General features: G+C 38.2%; 2 protein-coding genes across 14 annotated transcripts; one reads left to right on the forward strand and one right to left on the reverse strand.

The window, feature by feature from the left end:
• Positions 1-389: 389 nt before the first annotated feature.
• On the reverse strand, positions 390-19641 carry LOC129117650 (ubiquitin carboxyl-terminal hydrolase 16-like). 11 transcript variants are annotated; one of them, XM_054628444.2, is made up of 18 exons: positions 19555-19641; positions 17190-17288; positions 15440-15621; positions 14704-14807; positions 12283-12386; positions 10400-10578; positions 9339-9431; positions 8391-8521; positions 7938-8025; positions 7371-7449; positions 6419-6510; positions 5636-5692; positions 4620-4787; positions 3369-4038; positions 3028-3122; positions 1754-1840; positions 1344-1497; positions 390-715 (listed from the first exon to the last, which is right to left on the reverse strand). In XM_054628444.2, exons 2-18 carry the CDS (start codon positions 17248-17250, stop codon positions 591-593), a joined length of 2469 nt encoding a protein of 822 aa, XP_054484419.2. In that variant the 5' UTR covers positions 17251-17288; positions 19555-19641; the 3' UTR covers positions 390-590. The 11 variants fall into 11 exon arrangements, with proteins under 11 accessions (XP_054484419.2, XP_077030456.1, XP_054484418.2 ...); XM_077174341.1 differs by lacking the exon at positions 19555-19641 and adding an exon at positions 19109-19262; XM_054628443.2 differs by lacking the exon at positions 19555-19641 and adding an exon at positions 19105-19257.
• RWDD2B (RWD domain containing 2B) lies at positions 19312-24073 on the forward strand. Of its 3 annotated transcripts, none has more exons than XM_054628457.2 (6): positions 19312-19440; position 20080; positions 20385-20602; positions 20694-20761; positions 21881-22246; positions 22953-24073. In XM_054628457.2, exons 1-6 carry the CDS (start codon positions 19327-19329, stop codon positions 23197-23199), a joined length of 1014 nt encoding a protein of 337 aa, XP_054484432.1. In that variant the 5' UTR covers positions 19312-19326; the 3' UTR covers positions 23200-24073. The 3 variants fall into 3 exon arrangements, with proteins under 3 accessions (XP_054484432.1, XP_054484430.1, XP_054484431.1); XM_054628456.2 differs by lacking the exons at positions 19312-19440; position 20080 and adding exons at positions 19751-19855; positions 20112-20262; XM_054628455.2 differs by lacking the exon at positions 19312-19440 and having other exon boundaries at positions 19745-20262.
• The last annotated feature ends 199 nt before the right edge of the window (positions 24074-24272 follow it).

The raw sequence follows: 24272 nt of genomic DNA on the forward strand, positions 1-24272 counted from the left end.
GTCTTTCCATTATCAGAATCATGTAATGAGACTGATGCTGAAGAAATAAATAGCTCGAGACAATTTCCATAGCAGCCCTGTCCTGTTCGTGTCTGTAAATAAACTGCCGGTGTCATCTTCCTTTTAGAATGTTTTCTGGGCCATCAGCTGCTCAACATGTAACTCACATCCACTGAACTGCACCCAGCTCTCTAGAGATATGCACTTTCCCTCAAGATCTATGTACCATCTTGCACTCTAACTCTTGAAGATCCCAAACCACTTCAAAATGTCCAGCAGCTGCTCTCAAAGAAAAAGACCTACAACAAAAAGGCAGTGCTGGCCATAACAGTCCCTTTGCAGTCTGTAAACTAAACAAAACCAAATTACTCAACAAAAACCCAAAGCTGTAACTTTGAAAAATCTTTTATTGAAAAGTAGTGGAAACACTGGAAAAAGTGTAAATTAGCTGCTTGCCAGAGTGCCTAAAATGCATAAAGTGAATTCCTGCTATACAGTAGCTCCAACATGTCAACAACATGATTTCCAAGTCAGCCTTCTCAGACCTCCAAACAAGGTGGCTGCACATACAAGAAGGCTCTTCTGATGAGTTACAGCAGCCTCTCATAGAACAGAAGATAGGCTTGGGAGCTCAGCACTTTGGACACAGAGACAGGTTGTACGTGGGTATCACTGATGTGGAACCACTGACCTTCGACTGGCTCGGTTTCTGAAGCTGTGAAAGGAAAAATTTAGGAGTAAAAGTTATTAAAAAGAATTGAAGCAATCAGTTCTATTACTGTTCTTCAGTAAGAATCATAGACTACAATCGCAGAATCATGGAGTTGGAAAAGACCTCCAAGATGGAATCCAACCTGTGACTGATCATTGCCTTGTTAACCGGACCAGAGCACTGAATGCTACATCCGGTTGTCCGCTGAACACCTCCAGGGGTGGGGATGTTGCCACATCCTTGGGCAGCCCCTTCCAATGCTTAACACTATTTTGTCCTCTTTTCTTCCTAATGTCCAACCTGAACCCCCCCTGGAAGAGCTTGAGGCCATTTCCTCTCATCCTGTCACTGGTTGCCTGGGAACAGAGCAGGACGTCCACCTTACTACGCCCTCCTTTCAGGCAGTTCTGGAGAGTGATAAGATCTCCCCTGAGCCTCCTTTTCTCCAGGCTGAGCCCTCCCAGCTCCCTCAGCCACTCCTTATATCATTTCACTAGCTTCATTGCCTTTCTCAGAGAACTTAGCAGCCGTGGCAGGAGGCTGGAACTACATGATCTTTAAGACCCCTTCCAACCCAAACCATTTTGTGATTTTGTAAGAAATAATTTGTAAAATATTTCCAATGATTTACCATGAGATTGTCCTCGAAGAACAAGATCAGAGAGGTGGTTGTTCATAGCTCTCATTTTAACATAGGCAGTGTAGTGCCCAGACCTCATTGTTCCGCTGTGTTCGACAACTCCATAGAGAGAGTACAAGACCTTTGTATTCCCGTCAGCCACATTCTAGAAAACCACAAGTTTAGCTATGTCAGCCAAGTGCTGGGTTTTGAAGAATATAAGCTCTTTGATTTTTTTGCTGATGAAATGGAAACTGATCATTAGAGATTCATGCAAGCACTACAGTTATGAGCAGTGAAATGCAAGTTATCACACAAAGTAACAGGCTTGAGAAGCATTGTACAAAGATTTTGCTATGCAGCTTTGTTGTGAAAGCACATTAGAACATGGGAAAGGAGAATCTGATTGTTTTCCCACTTACTTTACATTTAGCTGTACAGAAAGGAGCCAAGTCTATCACTTCTGGGAACTTGATATGCCTGTTAACCTTCTGCAGATTAAATCCAGCCTTAAACAACCAAAGTAGAGGGAAAACCCCATCATGTTAAAATGGAGCATACCAAAACCACACTTAGTTACTAAATGTTTCAGGTTAAAGTTTCAACAACACAAATTAGTTTTACATTACACAAAACTGAGTAAAAGCAATTTTTTTTTTTCTCTGATGTCCAGTATTCCAGCATTATTTCCTTGCCCCCACACGCTGCACTGGAGCACAAGTTAAGATGGCTCTTCAGCTCATTCATACATTAATGTAATAGTAGCAGAAGTGGAAAAAGAATCAGCTCTAATGGACTTCAGTAACTATGAGGCCAACTCTGGCTTCTCAGATACTGTCACATGCCTGAGGATCTGATCTTAGAACACCCGAACTGACGCAAATTGCTCCCACCTTAATCAAACAATTGTCCAGCATCAAACTGGAAAAACAAAAGGGAGATGATGATAAATGTTATTTTCTTCATATTACAGTCTCTTGGATCAGGCTACACATTTCCATTTTCTACATGAAATTGGTTTTCATCTAATTAAAGTTGCCTCCCTTATTTTTCAAGTATATTGACCAAAAACACCAAACAGCTTTAAATTTAGAGGTACTGTCTCCCTTTCCTTTCCTTTCCTCCTTCTCTCTTGAAAAGCTAAAGCCCTGAGTCAAAAATTTTTCTACAACTTGGGAATAAACAGGTATGTGACTTCAGTGTCTGTAAATAAAACTGAAGTTACTTTCCTTTCATCCTTCTGCTCCGCAAGGCTCAGAATCCTCTCTTTTCCACTTCTGCCAACTTGATACTTATTTGTTACTAGTAAGGGATCCTATTTACCTATACCTACTGAAATATATGAGCCCATGAGCAGCTGTAATAGTAGGAAACCATTAATGCTAAGATTCTGCTTAACACAGTAAGCAGTAAGAATAATGAGGGAATATGTTGTGAATACACTCCCAAAACAGTCTTTTCCAGTTAATTAAGGGAATATTCTTTCAGGGAAACACACGTTAGTGCCTCAAAGACCACAAAACACAATGCTGCATACGAATGCCTTCCAAACTTTGGGAAAAAAAACCCCAAACTAGTTTTCTAGAAAATAAAAGTAATGTCAGCATATTTTCAAATTAAGCTAATACTACACGCATATGTACATGTATATACATATTAACTTGAGGCTATATACATGTATCAGCCTGCTACTTACCTGCTGAAACCTCTTTAAGTGAAGGGTTAAAATTGGAGGAGCTAGAGAGATGAGCATCTGCTTTTTGGCATTAGTATAAACACACTTCTTTTCACCTGCAGAAAATAAAAATCACCAAAGATTAAAACAAGTGATTTATATCAAAACAAAGGTTACAGCAGGAATTTATTTTTACTATTTACAATGTCATCTATTACAAGACCTGAGAAGCTGAGCATTCCCCTTTAATACAATGAATGAAAGTAGACAAAGTTGTACAAGGGATAATCCCCCCACCCTTTACCCACTCAAGAAGCAGACAGGGATATGTTTAAAGTTTTCTTTTAAAAAGTCTGTCATACTTAAGTTGTTCTTTGGTCCACAATGCCTTTGTGTACACACATCACACAGTAGTTTATTGGTCTCGGTAAGTGTTTCATTACGGGTAAATTGATACAAACAATGATGGACTGAATCTTCCTCAGGGTTTAGCTCTTCCCTGTTTGCCAGCGTACAAAATGCCACTTCGGGGTCATCTGTAGATACTTCGCAAGTCTTGTTAGGAACACGCTGAAGGCCATCCACGGTATTTGTGTCACTTGTGTCACTGGCACCCAAGTGGAGTTTTGAAAAGTCTGTAGCAAACTCTTCCTCATCTTCATTGTCATCATCCTCCTCTTTCAAAGACAGGTTGTCAAGACCATTGACAAACTTCATAGGAGAATCTAAGCCTTCCATAGAGAGATCCACGAGTGACTCGTTTTCTTCCCACTCTTGCTCTGGCTTTCCTCCATTTTCATGCCTGCTCTGAATTTCTGTACTATTTCCCTGTATACTCAAGTCTTTCTGAGTTAAGCAGTGATCTTTGCAATCATGTGATGATTCCTCTTCTTGCTTCTTATCAAGAGTTTCGGAGCTCATTTCAGTATCTGATTCTTGGTTGTACTTGACATCTATCTCTGGCTGTTCAGTTGTGCAGAGATCTGTCAAGTGAAGCACCTTTCCTTGAAGTTTTTCCTGCCGGCGTTGGCTCTGCTCATTTAAATACATAATAAACAAGAGTACAAAAAACAAAGTAAGTATAAATGATATTTAGCATTTCTTACCACTTATTTGTAATCTTTGTTGCATGCCATAGATGCACAAGGCAGGAGGGGGAAGAATAATCTATGATTTAATGATCAGAGGTTATCAGTTCCACCAATACTGAATTTATCCTCACTCAGACATAGTTCCTACTGCTCCCTGTTATACAGTATCATCAAAAGACAGCTAATGATGCCCTTGCTATCTTCCTGATCTTTCTTGTGTCTGTATTCTAAAGTGTTGTGAATATTCTTGCAATCAATGACTGGAAAACAGTATGATACAAATTAAGGCTTCTTCAGACAGGCAACAAATTCTACTGGATATTATTATATTATTCCTACCCAGCAACGCTCAACAGAACATCTTAACACCAAAGACATGGGTATAATTGGTCTTTTCAATTGTGTATTTTGAAAAGAGGAGAAGTTCTAAGCTATCTCTTCCTTCATGTAAACTAAGGAAACAAAAAAGAATTTCTTGAACAGAAACAGCAAGCACAAAGTGAAATACCTATCCAAACCAACCTTGGCTTTTTTTTTGGCCTGTTTCTTCATTTTTTTCTGAAGGTGCTTACTTGTACCACGGGGCTCATATTTCTGCTTAAGGTAATGGTCATTGATTTTATCCTCTTCATCTTCAGATTCCTTTTCTTTGTTTTTTTTAACGTTGTCTCTCTTTGTAATTTTCCCTTTCTACAAAACCCAAAAAGCCACAGAACAGCCACAGAAATAGAGATGTTATCTGAGTTTTCAATTAAGGTAACATTTTAATGATGTAATGTTCAACGAACTCACACCCTGGTGTTAATGGAAGGAGTGTCTCACTTCAGAGAGTCCATATGAAACAGAATGAAACAGTATGAAAAGTAAGGCTATTGAGGGCCAAAACCTAAACCTATAAAGGGGCAACATCACCTTTGCCTCTAACAGATCTCATTAAATACATTGAAGAGTAATGTTTTACACAAGCAGAGACATTTTCTGTTGAACTCTCTGCCACAGAATTTGTTTGCTTCTGCTAAAAGGAAACTTGTTTGACGCCGAAGTCAAGCCCCTTTGGCTCTGGGGGTTCCATTCCAATGTTTATGAGTAAACAGTGCTACACAAAAAATCTGAACTATTACACACAGAGATTATCAATACAAAACATAAAGCAAATCAAGTACTTTGAGTGTCTGAAGATTATTCAAATAAATATTCACATACTATCCTATCAACATTTCTTATCTTTATTCCATAACCTGAATATTAGGAGAGGTGTTCTTGGACTTGGTGCAGGAAAATGGATGAAAAATGTGAAAACAAACCCCCAAAGAACTCAAACAATCTGTGTGATTTTCCAGAGACAATTTATAAGCCACGACTTACAGGAATGACTCTCATTAAAAATCTTATTCTCTGTCTTTCTGTGCAATTTTGACTTGCAAAAGAGCGACTTCTACAAAGAAGCTTAAATACTCTTCCTAATGACTGTATAATAAGTGTTTTCATATGAATAAAAAAAAAATAAAAGCTGAAAAGTACCTATGACTGTTTCTTACCTGAACATCTAGTACGGGAAGTGACAAATCAAGGAAAGACTCATGGACCAAGGACACCTTTAAATGAATAATCAAGAGTCCAATTTAATTTTGTTTGGAAACAGCTGGCTTGCTGTCAACAGGTGTATTTGCACATGTGCATTCAAGGCCCGCTTTTACTTGTGCACTCAACTGTAAAACACGGTTCATTTACCTCCACAAATAGCTTCCAATGACCAAAAATCCAGGAGTCACATTACCACAGAAATAAGCAGGAAATACTTTTATGAATGTCAGTTATCTAGTGAGATTGCACCTTAGGTCCTAAGAGACCCATAGCTGTAATCCATCATGATATTCAACTAGCCCATTTGCTAATACACTCAATTACTTAATTCTCAGGATATATTATCCCAATAACATCTTAACTGTTCTCCTGGCACTCCCATGGATTTTTCATTGTGGTAAAAAAAAAAAAAATCCCCTGAATGAAAAAGGAAAGGGCCCCATAACAATTAATTTGCTCTATGATCTGTACCACTGGAAAGTGTTCACTGGGAATCTAGGAGAGAATTCTGGCAGAGGCAGCTTGCTGTTTCTGACTTCTCTTTCTGGAAGGCTTTTGAAAGGTAATGCAAGATTAACTTTAAAGCACAGTGGAAGAAAGATTCCAGCCAAATCATCCTCCTTTTTGAAAAGCATGCAGCTAGTCAAGTCTTATTTCTACAGACAGTCACTTTGGGGTTCTCCTGCAGATTACAGGACATGACACTCCAGGTTATTCAGAGCAGGCAGTTTACTCACAGTTCTGCATTCCTCACACATAATTGTGCTGGTTAATTCTCCACCAAAGATTCGATCTACAAAACTTTGTATTCCCTTTTTCTTTTCATATTCTGAGAATTCAAAAAGCATATTGTAAAGTTAAAAATATTACACACAATATACTGGCAACCAATCTCATTACGACATACCGAATAAAAAAGGAGACTATAACATGCAAGATGTATGACAGAACATGTTGGCCTGTTCTGGTTTCCTCAGGATAGCAAATACAGCAAGATTCTTAAATTAAGAATCTTTTGTGGATCAAAAGAATGGTGATGAAAATACATTCCTAGAACACAGCTTGGTTAAACCATACCTCTACCACTTTCTCTGCTCAAATGCTTTTCCCTATTTTCTAAGAAGTACTGCATCTCAGTAAGAATTCCTGTTTTCTCTCTAGACTGAAACAACTATCTGAACTTAAAAAATAAGCACCAACTTTTGTCAGACAAACAAAACCATTTTCCTCAAGTTGTAATTTCAGAGTAACAGAGTCTGAATTTATATTGTCAGATCATCTCCTAAGTCATGTTGAAAAGTTAAAAAATTCTTCTGTTCACTGTTTGGAGTTTTTCTATACTACTGTTAGGTAACAATGGACTATTAGCAGCTGCATAAATTATATTCACATACTAGTATTTTAATTTCTTATGTTTGAATTATTAATCATTGCCTAAACATATTTTAATGTATGATGTCTACAGAATCAACTCTCTCTTATCCTGTTAAGAAGAAAATGCCAACAAAGTTCAGCAAGACATTTAAATATAGACTGAAATTATTGAGGCTTTTATTCTAGATACACACATACTCAAGAGGTCATAAAGCTGTACAAATAAACATGTATCTTTTAGTTAATACAGTTAATGTTGCTTTATATACTTCAACAAAGGAGATTTTACAAGTTACTGATGCTGTCATAATTTACCTTTAATTTTCTTTTTAAGTTCTTCTTCATTTTGTTTGTTAGAGTCACTCAGTGCCTTTAGCATTCCAATGCTTATTTGCTGAAATTTTCAAAACAAATATACTCTGTAAAATTTCCTAAAATAATTCAGTTAGCTACTTTATTTTATGATGTGTTTCAGATGGAGGAAAAAGTATAATCTTCACCAACTAAGAGAATCAATACAAACAACACAAATACCTGTAGAACCACACAACAGTTCCTGTAGATATCAAAAAAAAAAAGAAAAAAAAGAAATCACCAGAGAAGTTGCAAGTGAAAACTGACATAAAACCCAGGAATTTCTGCAAGTGTGTTTCAGAAATTAAAATATAAGGATATTCTTTAGGGTGCCTACACATACTCCCAACCCACTTTTTCTGTGGGTTCTCGTTGCTAATATGGTTCAAGTGAGTGCTTGACAGCACAACCACACTTCAGAAGCTGACACATCTCAGGAAGTATGTTCTTTCTCCCTTCAGCAGAAGAAAGAGTCTGGGTCCAGAGTACGAAGAGAAAGGTACGCACAACTATGACTTTAGCACTCACCTGGATTTCTTCTGCTCTCATTCCATCAAGTAAGTAACGAAGCAGTTCATGACTGTCTTGCTGCTGATAACCTTTGAATCGTATTGCTCTGTTAAATGAAATTTTAAAGTATAACTGAATTCAGAGATAAAGCAAAAATTATTCACAGCAAATATACATGGACAAAATCTCCAGAATGTAAGTATATAAAAGCAACAAGTGTCTACATACAGTATTTTCTAAAAATATGATGCCAGCTACACAGTATGTCACTGAGTAGCTTTCATTTTACTGCTATTAATTTTTATTTTGCTCTTCTTTCAAAAATTAAGATTTCTTTCAATAATTAAAAATTATTCTACAAATTTTGTATGCTCTGTTCTGAGCTAGAGATAAAAAAAGAGGAAAAACTGACAGTCTTAAACAACAAACTTTTTCATACCCACTATGACATGCAATTGTACAGATACTTACCTTTTACAAACCTGAGCAAAAAGTTCCTTAGGAGTCACTACCCCTTTTTTTGTCTCTTGCATTTCTGTCACAAACTGATGCATGGCTAGTGTTAAAGGACCCGGCTGATCTAGTTTTATTAGCTGAGGTTCCTGTTTGAAAGAAAAGCAACAGAGCTGTTTTGCCTTAATTCAGTGGCAGATTGTTTTACAGTAAGTTCTTCCTTTTCAGTTCCTGAAAATGTTATTGTCAAACAGAATACCCAAAATTCCAAAATGGTAATCAGTTAACCTGACAAAAACGACGTGTAGTTTATCATGAAACGATATCACAACTCACTCATTTATTGCTTAGTTCAAAGTCTGGATTTCTCACCTTTACTAGGAAAAAACACAGTTTCTTAAAAAAAGGTTGTGCATTTTCTGTCATCCAAATCTCTAACTATAATGACAGGTGTGCTATTTAAGTTAGTGCTACAGACATCCTCTAATTTCCTATTTTGCATTTAGACAAGTGGATTTTCATCCTTTAAATAACATCATAAAGCACTCCTTCTCCGACAGAGCATTAAATCACTGCTCTTACACTCTGAACAAAATACCTCCATTGACTTCAGAAGCAGTTTTACAGAAAGCAGTGGTGAAGCTCCTGCTGATTTTACACCCTAATCTTGTTAGTATTTAGCTGGACCATGTAAGAGAAGGGACTGTAAGCAACCCTGCCCCTGATGAATCACGGCTGTGCTAATTATCAGAGTGGAAACAGCCTTTCCCATCCAATGAAGATGGGTGTTATAAGAGAGTGGGTTAGCTAGCCAAGAGCAGTCTGCTGGGGATGGAGTTGGAGTTTACGGGCTGTGAGTAGGAAGCTGGCAATAGGAACGGCTTTAAAATTGACAGATAAGTATTGCTGGTTTCCTTAACGGACTGGAAGGTGAGGATAAACACTACGGAGGTCAAAGCATATTACCATGCATAGCTCAGGTGACTCAATTTTAATCGTTGTGCCAGGTATTTTAGCTTCTTTAAGTAGCTCCCTCAGGACTGGAGTTTGTGATAAATTCTGTAGAACACAAAAGACAGAAAGAGATTGGAAAACAGGGACAACGGGAAGGGCAGTTGAACTTCCTTAGTCATGGAATTTGTAGCAACCAGTTTAGCAGCATTTTCCCAAACATAGAACTAAAGTGGTTAATTACCACTCTAGAATCCCCATCTGTGTTTAAGATTTAAAGGTACATTCTGTATCGCTAATAGGACCTCCAATGCCCTCTATAAGCATTACTTCATATTGCAGAAACCCTAAATGTATTTTCCTTACACAGACTGATCTTTTGACAAGTGTATTTACTAGTGTCTATTTCCAAAAATTCAAAGGATAAAATGCAATGTATGTATTTGCTTGGTTTAAAGTGTTTAAAAGTAAATCAAAAGCAAAATCAAAGTAAAATCTGCAAGTACAGTGGGAATTTTGTTTTGAGTAAAGCTTCAGTATCAAAAGCACAAGATAATGTCAGTTTCAATACACGTGAAAGAACAAGTATATTCTACATTTCTGAGCTGAACAAGTCACACAAGATGGCAATGCCTGCAACTTTCTCATCCTGTTTTCTTCATCCAATATTTACTTTTGATTTCCTTTTGCTGAGAGAGACATTTTTATTACAATGAACACCCATGGTTTTTGAGTACTAATCTCTTATAGTCTAAGAGGTCACAAGGGTGAAATATTTCATATTTTTAAAAAATAACTAGAAGTTGTCAAGCTTATTTTATTTCAGTGAAAAACGCTGTCCCTCAAGGACAACGCAGTTTATTGTATTTACCCTCAGAGCAAGTCTGAACCTGTGGCTCCATTTCTTCGTATTTCTCTGGGCCAACACACTATTTTTAGAAAGAAGCCATCATTCCTGGCAGATAAAAAATCCCATTCTAATTGTGTCACTGTAAAATGCTGGAGGCAAGGTTGTTGTTTTTTGTTTGTGGCTTTTTTTCCATTCAAAGTTTTTCTAAAAACAGCAAGTTCTGTACCTGCATCACTGCATTAAAGAAACATGTATTCCCCAAGTTACTAAGTCCTTTCACAGTGACTTCTCCATTTGCAGTTGAATGAGAATTTTCTTCTTTAAGTGAAACTTCTTTTCCTTGTTTATTTTTGCTGTCTTTTTCTATTTTTTTATTTTCAACTTCTTTGTTCTCTTGTTTTTCGACTGAAATAATAAAAACATATCACATGTTAACACAGTTATAGGGTGTAGGCTAGAAAAGATTATTACAGCAGGCAGCAATCTATGATGTTTAGAGCTCATACACATGATATTTAATTCTTTCATTTTTAAATACAAAACTACTGGTTTAGGTTCTTAAATTGTCTAGGTAATAGAAGTTAAAAAACAAACAAGACAACAAATTGCAAACCCCCTGAAATGCCATTTTGAATCAGCAAGCAAATTAAACATCTCTTGGCACACAAGCCATTTATGCCAACATACTCTGAAATTCCTCAGAATGTTCCTTTCAAAATCACCTATGTGAGGGCTTTCTCCCACAACATCCAAATGGCTCCCACTGTTGAGGCATTCTCATATTCATTTCATGTACCTAATCAGATGATACTGAAAGGCTTATAGTCTTCAAGACAAGTTAAAAATATTTTCCCCCAAATTATTTTGGTGTATTGCCGAGAATTTCAACAGCCTGTTTAATAAAGCTGTAAGGGAGTTCCAGGCAGTTTTCAAAATAACATCCCCACTGGTTCTACCCGTTTGGCTGTCAGCTGTTATTAGGTTTCTGGTAAATAGGGCTGAGAGCTAATACTATCTGTAAAATCAAGTAAAACAAGTTCAGAAAAAACAAGAAAAACGGACAATACAATCTTAGAACAAGAAACAGATAGATGAACAACAACACACAGAACACATGAAACAGGCAACAACTGCACGCAAGTATTCATTGGTTTTCCAGCTCAAACTCAAGAAGAAGATTTTGTCAACTCATATGAAGTTCAACTGTCTCTCTGGGAAAGACTGACCACTCAAAAAACTCTGCTCCCTATAGGAAAACCTCACCTGCTTCCTGAAAAAATTGAATTCAGAGACAGCCACGTAGCACTGCTGGATGTTTGTGTTCCATTTCCCACAAGGCCTGTGATTTCACCCAAGTGTTGGAATTTCTTACAGTTATTTGTTATAGCACTTATTTTCATATGCAAATTCATCCAATTTTTCTAGTGGAAATGCCTTGTACAAAACTAGTTTTGCCATTATGGAAACCAGGGGGTTTTTGCTAGGTTTGTTTTCTTTTAAACAATCATATTTTACAGATAGACTGCAGGATGAACACAATATTTTAGAGTTCTAAAAGCACTGCAGCTGCCTAAACTAAACATACAGATCCAGTGACAAAATCTCTGTATACTACTCCTTCCATTAGGATATGTGCTGCAACAGCTGGAGACTTAGTCATTCCTAATACATTCAAAAATACCCACTAAAAGACTTTAGAAAAATCAAATCAAATTATCCTTAAACAAGGACAATTTTTCTTTAGATCTCAAGACAGACTGAGCAACACTGATGAATAAACACAGCACCCTAAGTACTGAAAGTCAAATGCCTATTTGCAGAAAACTGAACATCGCATTTTAGAAAAAGTCACAGTAAAACTGTCCTTTTTTCTGCCTATTCTTGTATGTTTTGTCTGTAAATGTTTAGGGGATGCTGAGCAAAATCCTGATCTAATTAGGCCTATGGGCTAGGACATTACTTATGCTATCAGAATTGTGACAAAGAATATTAAAAAAGGGAAGAAATTAGTTTTTCCCTTTACCATAAGGAGTGTAAATTCTGGATTTATAATACTGTCTCCAAAACTTAGGAGACCTGATTTACTGTACCTATACTATAATTACTTACCTGCATGTGATGAGTCAATACCAACTTGTTTTCTAACAAAATCCACAGTCTGGCCCAAAAGGGTTGAAGTTTTATATGGAACTTCATTATCACATGGGTAGCACCTGTCTCCGCCGCCCCCAAAAGAAAACAATTAATCCTATTTTTTTTCTATTATTTAAAAATCCTAAGCTATTTACTTTTTTGATGCAATTTATTACACAAAGTTATAAAATCACAAGGTTTAGTGTAAAAGTTATAAGTCTTAGAGAAGAATTCAATCTACTTGTCACAAAAATAAAAGACTTAAAAATTATCTTTAGTAAATTATGTTGGTGACTGGCAGTTGCAATTTACAAATATAAATTAAACTTTTAAAAGATGTGCTTAGAAACCCTGCAGCAAGAAAAAGAAAAGCTTGGATAACTTTGCCAAAATCAAGAAGCTAAGATATCAAGCCTTAAAGGAAATGACTTATGAATATTATGGTATGGAAAAATACTTTGAATATTCTAGCCAAGTAAATATTTAATTGTATTTAAATCAGATAAGAAATAATTCAAGTGTCCACCCTTAAACCTGCAGACTTGTATTTGCTCTTCTACTGCTGATACAAACCCCATTTGTCTCTTTATAAACAAAGCAGCTCAGGTTATGCCAGTAATGTGCTTTAGAGAAAATCGTAGGAGAAGCTGCAGTCATAAAGGCTCAAGAAGGCTAAAACCATGACAGGACACAAACACCTGAAGGAGTTTTACACATACCACTTTTGTTCCACCCAATCAACTCTTTAAAGAAGTACTGATACTTCTGCATTTTGGAAAACACCAATTACAGTTCTTAGGGAGATTTCAGATTACCATAAGTCAGACTCAATTTTCTGATATTAAAAGCAGAAGTCTGCAGCAAAGTGTTTCACCAAATCTCCAGCCTCCCTGGCATTAGCTATAGTCATCACATTTTCTCATATTTCATTTAAAAATTTGACTCAGCTTTTGTTTGGATCCCTGATTGCTTGTCTATTGTCTATCTGGTTAATAATAAAAATAGACATTCTCACTCCTGGAATAACAAAGGACAGTTACTTCCATGGTGTGTTTTAACACCATAACCTTCTACCTGTCAAAAAAAGTTGTAGACAATCTTGAAAGGATCAAGGTATTGGAAAAGATCTTGTTAGTGATGGCTGTTTGACCAGCACTGAAAATAAGTACAACAGCAGTTGTAAACCCAAAAGCACAGAACTTAGTGAATACCTAGAACCCTCCCTTTCTTCTCCGCATGTCTTTAAACTCTTTACAGTTATTATTTATATCCAATTGGAACCACATGTGCATGCACACCACAGAGAGGTTTGATCACACATTCATAAAATGAATAAAAGAATTTTATTAGAATTATGATTTTGGTTAAAATTTTGATCAGAATTTCTGTACTAGGCCCACTCTGAAATACAGTTCTTGACAGTGGGTTTGATCTACAACTAGTTTATAGCCAATATATCAATCTTTGAATCATTTCTTGGGCAAGTTTGTACAACCAAGAAATTCTAGAAGGAAGCCAAATCATCTTACTTCCACAACTTCCTCTTACTTGCAAGTATTTTGATTAAAAAACAGGGAAAATAGGGCACTTCAAACCTACAATTTTAACACTAATTAAAATTCACAAAGACAAGCTCACTAATTCATTAGTTATAATGTTACTGACAATATCCATTTCCATTCTAGAATTCATTAAAAGTAGTGATCGTTACATGTGAGTACTAAGTATGATCAAGTAAATAGATAATGTTATATAAAATGAACAAAATGACAGATACTAAGTTGCAAAACCACATTACTAAGCAAAAGAAAAACTCTTTATGTCAAGTACAGTATTTCTATACAGCACAGTTTAGAAAATTGGGGTTCCCCTCATATACACAAGTGTATAAGTACTTTTGAGAGAAGCAAAAACTACCAGGGACTTTGGTGGATTTTGTATTGCTTGATCCAGTAGCATCTTGAAATTCTGGCTATGCTTCCTGTCTATATGTAGTATTAAAAATCATATTTACAGAGGAGATAAAAGTAATGTTGTCACTAAGTGCACATCAGAAAGAACTTTCTTCCCAAGGTCGAAACTTAAGATTTAGATCTACTGATCAACATTTGTGTCCATGTGTCAGTATTCTGACCAAGTAAAAACAGTTAAATATAAGTCAAACACATTTACTAGTTGGTCAAGTTCAACCTTAATTATGAAGATTTCCAAATCATAAATTTTACATTAAAATAACATTTATTCTGCAAATCTCAGCAAAGACTGCTAGAAATTACATGTTTGGAAATACTTTAACATATGCCTAGAGAGAAATCTCAGAATTCACAAAGAAAGGACAAATTATATTCCAGCCTCTGCCGCCCTCCAGCTCTGTCTTGCGCTGCTTGACAAACTCACCACACACTCCAGTTGTCCAAATTGAGAACCAAACAGTGGGGATCTGATCTTGGTGTTTCATAATGTTTTAAAGCATGCTGGCCAGGAGAATTTCTGTCACAGCCCTACAATATTGATAACCACAAGTGTCACAAAATCCATTTGACTGCCAATGAAACATACATAAATTCAGAGTAAAAACAAAGTATTACAATCAAAACTGTTCAATTACGTTCAACTAATTGGGATCAACAGATGGATATCTATTTCAAAATATTTATTTCTGCAGATGGATAAATTACTGGGTGCAGAATAAAGCTGCTATGGGACTGAACATTTAATGAACAAATTCCAGTCTAAACACCTGAAAGAACGAAACAGAACCAAAACCTCTTCAGCATGCAGAGTTCTAATTTTCATGAACTAACATGAGCATTAAGATCTTGCAAAAAAACCCCATAGATTATGAGTATTTTTATTTTCTCTGCAAAATAATTCACTTTCTAGGAAAACCAGTCCTCAAGATGGTGTTTTAGCCTTAAGCCTACTAAATGTCTTTGAGCCATCTTCCAAGTACTTCATTTGACATTCAGAGCAGACATTTTTAAATCACACTCTACAGTATATAAAGTCATCTAGGTAGCACCATCTTTACAATAAAAAAAGAGAATATAAGAATTTATATAGAAACTCTCTTGTTCCGCTGCATTATGAGACACTGAAAGGTATTAAGACAAATTAACAACAAAAGAGATACCCTATGGCCACATTTTAGGCATAACCATATCGAAGTGCCTTCATCAGTCTCCTCCTCCTCAGCCTTCTCTTGTGTCTTACTGCCTGCCTTGCAGTCCTGACAAACATGCCATTCCACATTCTGCAGTGCCCTTCTCACATGGCCTTGGTCCAGTCCTTTACGAATATGCTTGCACACAGGTTCTACAAATTAAAAAGCACAAGAAGGATGTAGGTAGCATAAAAAATGCAAGCTTTTAATACACTGGCAGTAATACAGAAGCTAGGATAGTCTTTCTAGAGCCAAAGAAACATGAACAATTTATCAGAGTATCAGAAAGAAACTTTTTGTTACCACCATTGACAATATGGGTATACTGTTGCTGCATCCTAAACTTTGAGCTGTTTTTATTGCTCAGATAGTGTGACAGCTCATAAACTATCATTGTTGAGGCAAGATTACAGCCTCAAGATTGCAAACTTCTATTGGCTTAAACTGAAATTGGTGCAAACTTTTGTACCTCCAGTTTTGTTTCTGTCAAAGATTACAGGATTTTATCAAAGTGCAAATGCTAGCCAACAAGAGACAAACATAGATATTCAGCATTCTTTTAGCCTTTCTCAAAAACATAAGCTTCATCTACAAAATTGTCATTTAAAAAACAAAAAAAAAAATTTTTGTATATTGGCAACTACTGTTATAGTGGAATTATTCACCATGATTAGTCTTAGTTTCATTTGTAGCTTTAAAGGTCTTTGTCGTCTTAAGGTAACCTATTCATAGGCAAAAAATTCAGATGCCAGCAGCAGCTAGAACATAACTGGTCTCTTTTGCAGGAGAAAAAAGAGGAACAGTTACAGCAGACATTGACCCTGACTCCAGGAAACAAGCCCCCAACAACCAAACCAGACAAAAGTAGATAAAAAAGGCATCCATTAGAGACAGAAGCTAACACAAGAAGACCAGGACAACCAGGAAATCAAAGCACAGTGGACTTAAACAGGCCATCCCACCAAGTCTCCTCAAACTCTTAAATGCTCTCCCCCCAACTAAATTAATCTGGTTCAAATCACTTCCCCAAAAAAGATGAGAAAGACACAATCTGTAACCTGGCAGATAAGGTAGGAAAAGAGAATGCTACACAACATAAGTAAAAAAAAAAGCTACAACAACCAAGGTAAACAAGTCCAAAAAAATTCACAGGTGAGATCGAGTGGAGCTAGGAGGATAAAATTTAGTATCTGTGACTAGGAACTATTTGGAACAGAAGAACAGAAAGAAGTTTTAACCAAAATACACTATGAGAGCTGAAGTGTCCAGAGTCAGTATCAAATTAGCTGCGAATAAAGGAAAACTGCTTCATAAAAAGTATTTTAGTCACAGCTTTTACTGTTAAAGCAAGAATCTTCTGCAACAAACTTTTCACTAGGAAAATACAACTTAAGCTTGGCAGCTGACTCCACAAACCCTTTATATTCTGAGTAATTTTACACAATCTGTATCAGTAAAGAACTGTGTGTTTGAGTTTCCTAAAAAAACCAGAAACTAATCTCAGTTTTCAAGACAGGATTATTATTTTCTAGCATGCTTAGAAAAGTCACAACAACAATATTTCTTGCTAGACTTGAGTTTCAATTAAAAATCCAGATTTTGTATATGTGACTTCAAAGCCAGTGACTAGTCTGAAGACCTTCTAATGTTAATGAGCTTTCAAGCCTTCTCTGAGGTTAAGATAAACATTAGGTCCACAAACTTCTCCAAGGAAACATACTCAGTATATCTGGAGACTCATCAGACTGTGCAGTTCTGCCTTTGATGCGTTTCTTGCCCATATTTGTTGTCTGTAATTGTTCTTAAAAGGAAGAGTGACCTAAAAAGAAAAAACAGTACGATTAGAAAGTAGTTTTGGTTGCCCTTGTTCATTGCTACACAAGCTATTTCTATGGCCAAGCTCCCTTGAGGTGAATTAACTTGTTTTAATTTGACATTTTCAAAACAAAAAATATTAATTATAGTTTAACATGAAACAATTGTAACTGTTGTATAGGCAAGATCACAGTGTGAATTACAAAACCCAAGTGATTTAAAATGTTAAATCAAAAGCATTGCACAAAACAACAAGACTGGAAACTTTGTTATCAAAAATCCTATAAACCTTAAGGACTTGAAATAATACCACAGAAATTTTATGAAAAAGAATTGGTTTTGTCCCAATTCAATCTTGAAGACTTTGCAACCTTTTTATTTTGTTTACTGCAAATTTCCTGTTTCTTTGATGAAATCTAGCAGAAGTAAAATACTCTTGACATATTTGAAGATACACAGACCACGGGAATTCCGATTTTTCAATTTCTTTGCAGGGGAAGATTTATCATCACCTTCCCCACATATCAAGCAAATAATTCAGACAGGTCTGTTATCCACTATAGCTGTGGACCCTTCTCGACAAGAGTGATCTACCACTTCAGAGTCCTAACCCAAGTGCTTGACTTCAGATAGGCGGCTACTGCGCATGTGATAGACCATGTTTAGTTTCTAGTCTGTGCAGCAGCCTACATTGCTGCTAGTAGAGTCCCAGATAAAGAAGCAAAAGGGCCTTTGCATAATATCCACAGGTATATATTATTCAGCCGCCCAGTAAGATGTTCAGGTCACAGGCACACACACATGGAGGGTCCAAGCGTACCAGTCTCTGAAGGGCCTGGGGGTGAACCTGGTCTCGAGGCAGTACAAAGATAAGGGCAAATCAGGGAATAGGGAGGGAGTAGCTCAGGGACATAGGAACAGGGGAAGGAGCCAATGGGGTCTTAATAGCTTTTTCAGGTAAGTTTCTTGTGTCTCCCTAAACCAGGGAATGCCCCCCAGGGTCTCCAAAAGTCTGTAGCCCCTGTACCTTACCTGACAAAAGATCATCCAAAAATCTCAGGAAAACTTAAAACTCACGTTGTACAATGAAAACAAAAAAGCTAAAAGGGTTCAAAATCAAGAATCTGCAATCTTTGCAGGCTAGCTTAACCCTGCTGTCCACCCTTCACGTAAACACAACCAGCACTAAATCTGTATCAGTCCACCTTTCCAAGTTAATTTCTATGCTGGTACATGGCAGCACACCAGCACCAGAGCACAACTGTCTGCTTGGAGGCAAAATAATTAAGTCAGACCAAGAGAATCAAAGAGAAAAATTAAGCTGGGGAGAGTTTAGGCATGATACTCACAGAGGACGGTTTCTTTGAAAAGCCATTTACAAACATGAGCATGTTTGCATGAGCATACTCTTAGGGCAGATGACCCAATTATTGATGGCTGCTCGGCAGCCACTTCATCGAGAGCAGAATTGCCAACTTTTACAACTTAGCATTCACCTTGTTCAGAAAAAGAAGTAACTGTTCACCCAACAACCTTCCTCTACAGCATATTTTTCTGCAAAAAGCTACAACACTTGGTCTTGTATAAACAATTTTAATTAATAAAATCCTTTCCAAGTTGTCCTTGCTCCTGCCGGGAATGCACGACAGCATCAACAGGTGGGGCTGTTAATTTAACCCCAGCTATGCCTGGGAAGACTTGTCCGACAGGCTTTGCACCACGGCAAAGCCCTCACGATGAATGCACAGCCTAAACGACTGAAGCATTTTATATATTTTTTTAAATAAGATCGAACGGTCTGTAAACGACCAAACGCACACCTGCCTTTGACTGACACCCTGGAAAAAAAGCCCTGAGAGCTTTTTCGCTTGGGGAACCCTCAGGTTGCGGCGGGCAGCAGGCCGGACCCTGTCGTCAGCCCGCACTTCCCGTCCGGCGAGTAGCAGGTGAGCCGTAATCCCCGAGCCCGCAGCCCCCCGGCCCGGCCCGCGGCCGGGCTGCCCCCATGACCCGGCCCCGCCTGCTTCCGATTGGCCCGCGCAATGAGCGACAGCTGTCGCAGCCAATCAGGAGCCCCGCACATTCTTCCGGCAGAGGAGACGGCCGCAGCGTGCCGGCAGAGCGAGTCCGGACTTGGGAGGAGAGTAGCTGCGGCGGTAGGAGCGCGGCGGCAGCCTCGGGGGATTCCCGTCCCTCACCTGCCGGTGCGGCAGGGCAAACAACTTGGTGGAGCATGACTCCGCCAGACGAGGCAGACGGCAACCTCTTACCTCAATCACCAGTGGAGGGGCGGCGGTCACCGGCTGCCATGCGTGCTTCTGGCGCGCTGCATTGTGGGGCCGTGACGGCGGGGGGGGGGAGGGGGGTGTCGTGGGGTGGTGCGGGACGCGTACGCGCATGCGCATGCGCGGGTGCGACGCCGGCTCACTTTCCCCTCCTCTGTTCTCTGGGAGCCGCGGTGTGGGGCGGGCGGTGTGGAGTGGGGCGGTGGTGGTGTGTTCGAGGGCCAGGGGAGGCTCCCCAGTGCTCAGGACACCCGAGTAGCAGCCCTGTGTGGAAGGCGTTGGTTTGGTGAGACACCAGCGCGTCCTCTCCCACCTCAGGGCAGTGGAAACTGCGTGGGCTGTCTGTGTGTGTTACCCAGACTGCCCGGGAGACACGAGCTGGTTATGATGGGCTTGTTCATAACTATTAATATCCATTAAGTCTACGGCTTCATCGGGAGGGGAAGTGGAGAGGGAGGCACTCTCTGGCGACCAGTGGCAGGACATGAAGCTGTGTCAGGGGAGGTTTAGGGTTGGATACTTAAAAAGTTTTTTTCCCTCAGAGAGTGGTTGGGAACCGGAACAGTCTCCCCGGGAAAGTGGTCACTGCACCGGCCTGACCGAGCTCAAGAAGTGTTTGACAATGCTTTTCAGGCACAGGGTGTGACTTATGATTGTCGTGTGGAGGGCCAGAAGTCAGACTCGATGATCCTTGTGAGTTCCTTCTAACTCAGCGTATTCTGTGATTCTTTAACATGATTTTCATATGAGTAGTTAATGAACTTTCTCCCATATTCAAGCTGTGTCTTTCTTCCCTATATTTTTCTTTGCTCAAGGAACAACAAAAATGGCCAACCAAGAAGCAGCAGAGATACAAATTTCAGAGTTAGATTTACTGTCTAGCATGTTTCCTTATGAGGAAGAGTTTGCTGTCACAGACCAACTGGCTCTAGCTGAACTGAAACACTGTGTTGAAAATGAGTCTGCAGAGGTGCCATCTTCAAAAGTTCAGTTTATACTGAATGTAAAGACAGAGGTGCCTAATGCCTCTACGGTATTGTAAACCCTTTTTAAAAAAAATTATCGTATTACTTTGTGGGATTTTATGGCTTATGTGAAATAAACATTTCCTCATTTATTTTTAGGTGGAATTCTCTATGTCCTGTGCTTTACCATTTAAATATCCATCTGTTCTCCCAGAAATTACTGTGAGGTACAACTGCTAATAAAAACATTTATAAGTTACAGTGTACTGCACAAATACAGTTATGATCAGAGAAAGCAGTCCTTTTTTTTGATGGTTTACTGCTGAATTAAGCCAGATTGACAACAGTGCTGAAGAAAAAACAAATATACAAGCTTATGATTTCTCTGTTGTGCTCAGCAAATAAGTGAAGGAAAGGGAAAAAGTGAGAAGGAGCCATCACCTGTACAGAAGGGTTACATGTAGATACTGTTCATAGGTCTGATGCTCAGGAAGAAAGATGTGTCTATTTTGATACAGCTTAAGACTTACTAAAGGGGTGAAAAGATAATCAAAGGTATTACTCTTCCCTTGTCACAATGCTGTTTCTTCCAGCCTTCTGATCTTTTTATTTCTGTTTAAAGACGTAGACTTGTGTATTACAGGAAATTAGTTCAGCCACCATACTTACTTTTCAAGTACCTTTTTCTTGATTTTATTTTACAGATTGGTAGTGCTGTTTGTGAATTCAAGAGCTAGCACACCAATTAAATAATAATTAAGATGTTTTCATAGCTAATATGAGTTAAATATCAATAGCAAGTGCATATTATCTAGCTATGCCTGATTTTCTTGGCAACTTGAAGCAAAACCTTTGAAAAGTTATGAAGGGTCTGGAACACAAGTCCTAATCAGAAGCAGCTGAGGGAGCTAGGGTGGTTTAGCTTGGAGAAAAGGAGACTCGGGGGACCTTATCACTTTCTAGAGTTACTTGAAAGGAGATGTAGGCAGGTGGAGATTGGCCTCTTCTCCCAGGGAACCAGTGACAGGTCAAGAGGAAATGGCCTCAAGCTGTACCAAGGGAGGTTCAGGTTTGGACATTAGGAAGAATTTCTTCATGGAAAAGTTGGTCAGTCATTGAAAGGAGCTGCCCAGGGAGGTGCTGGTGTCACTTCCCTGGAGGTGGTCACTACATGATTGGATTTGGCACTCAGTGCGCTGGTTTGGTTGACAGGGTGATCATCAGTCAAAGTTTGGGCTTGATCTGGGATGTCTTTTCCAAACGTAAGGATTCTATTATTCTGTGTTTTTAAAAAACATGCTAAATTGTAAACACATATATATATTTATCTGCATTTTTTTTTTTAGGTCATCATTATTAAGCCGCTCTCAGCAGATTCTCCTGAACTCTGATCTAAAAACATACTTGATGCAAAACTTCAATGGCGAGCCCTGCATACTGAGTGCAAGGGAATGGGTTAAAGACCATGCAGCTGCTTACATTGACAAAGATCTTTCATCCTTCTCAATGACAGCCGCAGATGCCACAAAGTCAGAAGTCACCATGTTCACTCGATTGTGGATCTACAGTCATCACATTTACAACAAGCAAAAAAGAAAGAATATTATTGAATGGGCCAAGGAGCTCTCTCTGTCAGGGTTTTGCATGCCAGGGAAGCCAGGTGTTGTTTGTGTAGAAGGTTTACAAAGTAGTTGTGAAGAGTTCTGGTCAAGGTTAGTTCTTCTTTATGCTTAAATGCCATTAGTAGTTAGAATATTGCATTTTGTCATGCTCTACATGTGGCCAGAAGGTGGAAATTCAACCACCTCCCAAGCTGTGAAGATCTGTAAAGTATTTGTGTTTATAATAATGTATGTACAACTCTGAATATCCACTGTACTGTTGGTTGCAACACTCAAAGAAACTGGTACTGCAGGATGCACATTTATTTCTGTTTTATATTCCTCTGTGTTTCACTTTTATAGAGATGGATTGCAGTACCCCAGTTGTGTTAGATTTGTGTGCTTTTATATCACTTCACATTTGTGTTTAATTTTGCTCCCATCATTTATCTTTCTGGGTGGTGCAGACTAAATAAGCATTGTAATTTGATTGTATCAGCTAAGAGTCTCTGAGAATTCTTAGCACAGGGAAGACAGAAGTGAGTCCTGAAATGGAAACCACATCCTCATTAATTATTTTGTGAGCGATAGCATTAAAGGTTTCCAGTCCTGAGGAGTTAAAAAAGCCCCAAGCTTCTGCTTATGAGAGTGTTTGCATGTGAGTAGTATTTCTGTGACCAGCTCGTGAACCATTATCTCTGTCAATATATATACACAAATAGAATTTATTGACTTTTGTGATAGTAGTTATTCCATAGTATTTCCCAAAACAGTCTTTATTTTATAAGTAGATTAATATTTCCTCAATTGCTTTCAGGATAAGAAGATTAACATGGAAAAGAATCCTTATTCGGCACAGAGAAGATGTTTCTTTGGAAGGTGGAGGACATGCTGAGATCCAGAAGCAACGAAAGTTCTCCACTTTGGAAGAAAAATGTTTTGATGCACATGGTGCCCGGGGAAATCATATGGACTTGGGGCAACTATATAATTTTTTAGAAGAAAAAGGATGTGCTGACATATTTCAAATGTACTTTGGGGTTGTAGGGCATTCAAGGGATTGAAGATCAGCAGAGGCCCCAGCAGCTACATTTTTAATTTAATCCTCTTAACAGATTCCTTAGCTTTTCTGCAACAGTTGATCAGAGAGGGAATTAATAATTCATGATTCATGTGATGAATTCAGTTTTCAATATAAAAAAATATCCAGTGAAATCCTGAATAATGGAAATGACTCTCTGACTGCTTTGTGCACTTTCTGGTGTTGAAGAGATTTAGGGTACATGCCTATTTAAAATGAAAGAAAATGTGTTTGATAACCTACTGGACAGTTACAGAATTGTAGATGGATGAATGTGGTGAATGAATCTACAACTAAGAAAAGATTGCAGTGTGGGTATCTCAGGAGTGAGAACATGATGTTTACATTAATCGTTACTGTTTACATACTTCATGAAAACTTTTCTAAACAATCTTCTACTTTCAACCTGAAAGTTTAGTAAGCCCTGAGATCATTATTTTATTTTAAAAAAGAACAAAGGGAGGGAGCAAGTTTACAAGAGTCTTACTCATGCTACCAAGATGAGCTAGGATTCCTACTCTAAGGCATAAGAATTTTCTGTAGGTCAAAGTGTGTGTGCAAGTAAGATAGATACCATGGTGTCTCCACTACATCTGTTATTTTGGTTTGTGTAAAAGCATAAGGGTACCAAGGATCGGGTTCCCTTATAGCATGCTCAAAAACTCTGAAACAATCCTCAGCCTTCTGAGTTCCCAAGTTTTCAATCCTGTAATATGAAGTGCATTATGTTGCATATATTTTTGAGTGGGATTTCAACAAAGTTGTATCAATGAATGCTAATTTTGCAGATACTGCATCTAAATCCCTGTAGAAAAAAAGCAGACATTGGTTTCTTTTGATTAAATATTTTTATTAAATATTGATTAAATGTTTCTGTACACATCCAGTAAAATCGCTAACATTCAGCTCTCTCGTATGGACTTGGAACACCTCTTGTAGGGATACTTTACAGCGATGTCAGTCCACAAGGGTGGGTGAAACTTTCCCAAATCCAAAGTCTTTGTGTACAAGAACGCTGCGGCTCCGTAAAGGCCTCACGGGACGCTCGAAGTTTAA

Source organism: Agelaius phoeniceus, chromosome 2, assembly GCF_051311805.1.
Source record: "Agelaius phoeniceus isolate bAgePho1 chromosome 2, bAgePho1.hap1, whole genome shotgun sequence".
In the NCBI taxonomy this organism is placed as follows: Eukaryota; Metazoa; Chordata; class Aves; order Passeriformes; family Icteridae; genus Agelaius; species Agelaius phoeniceus.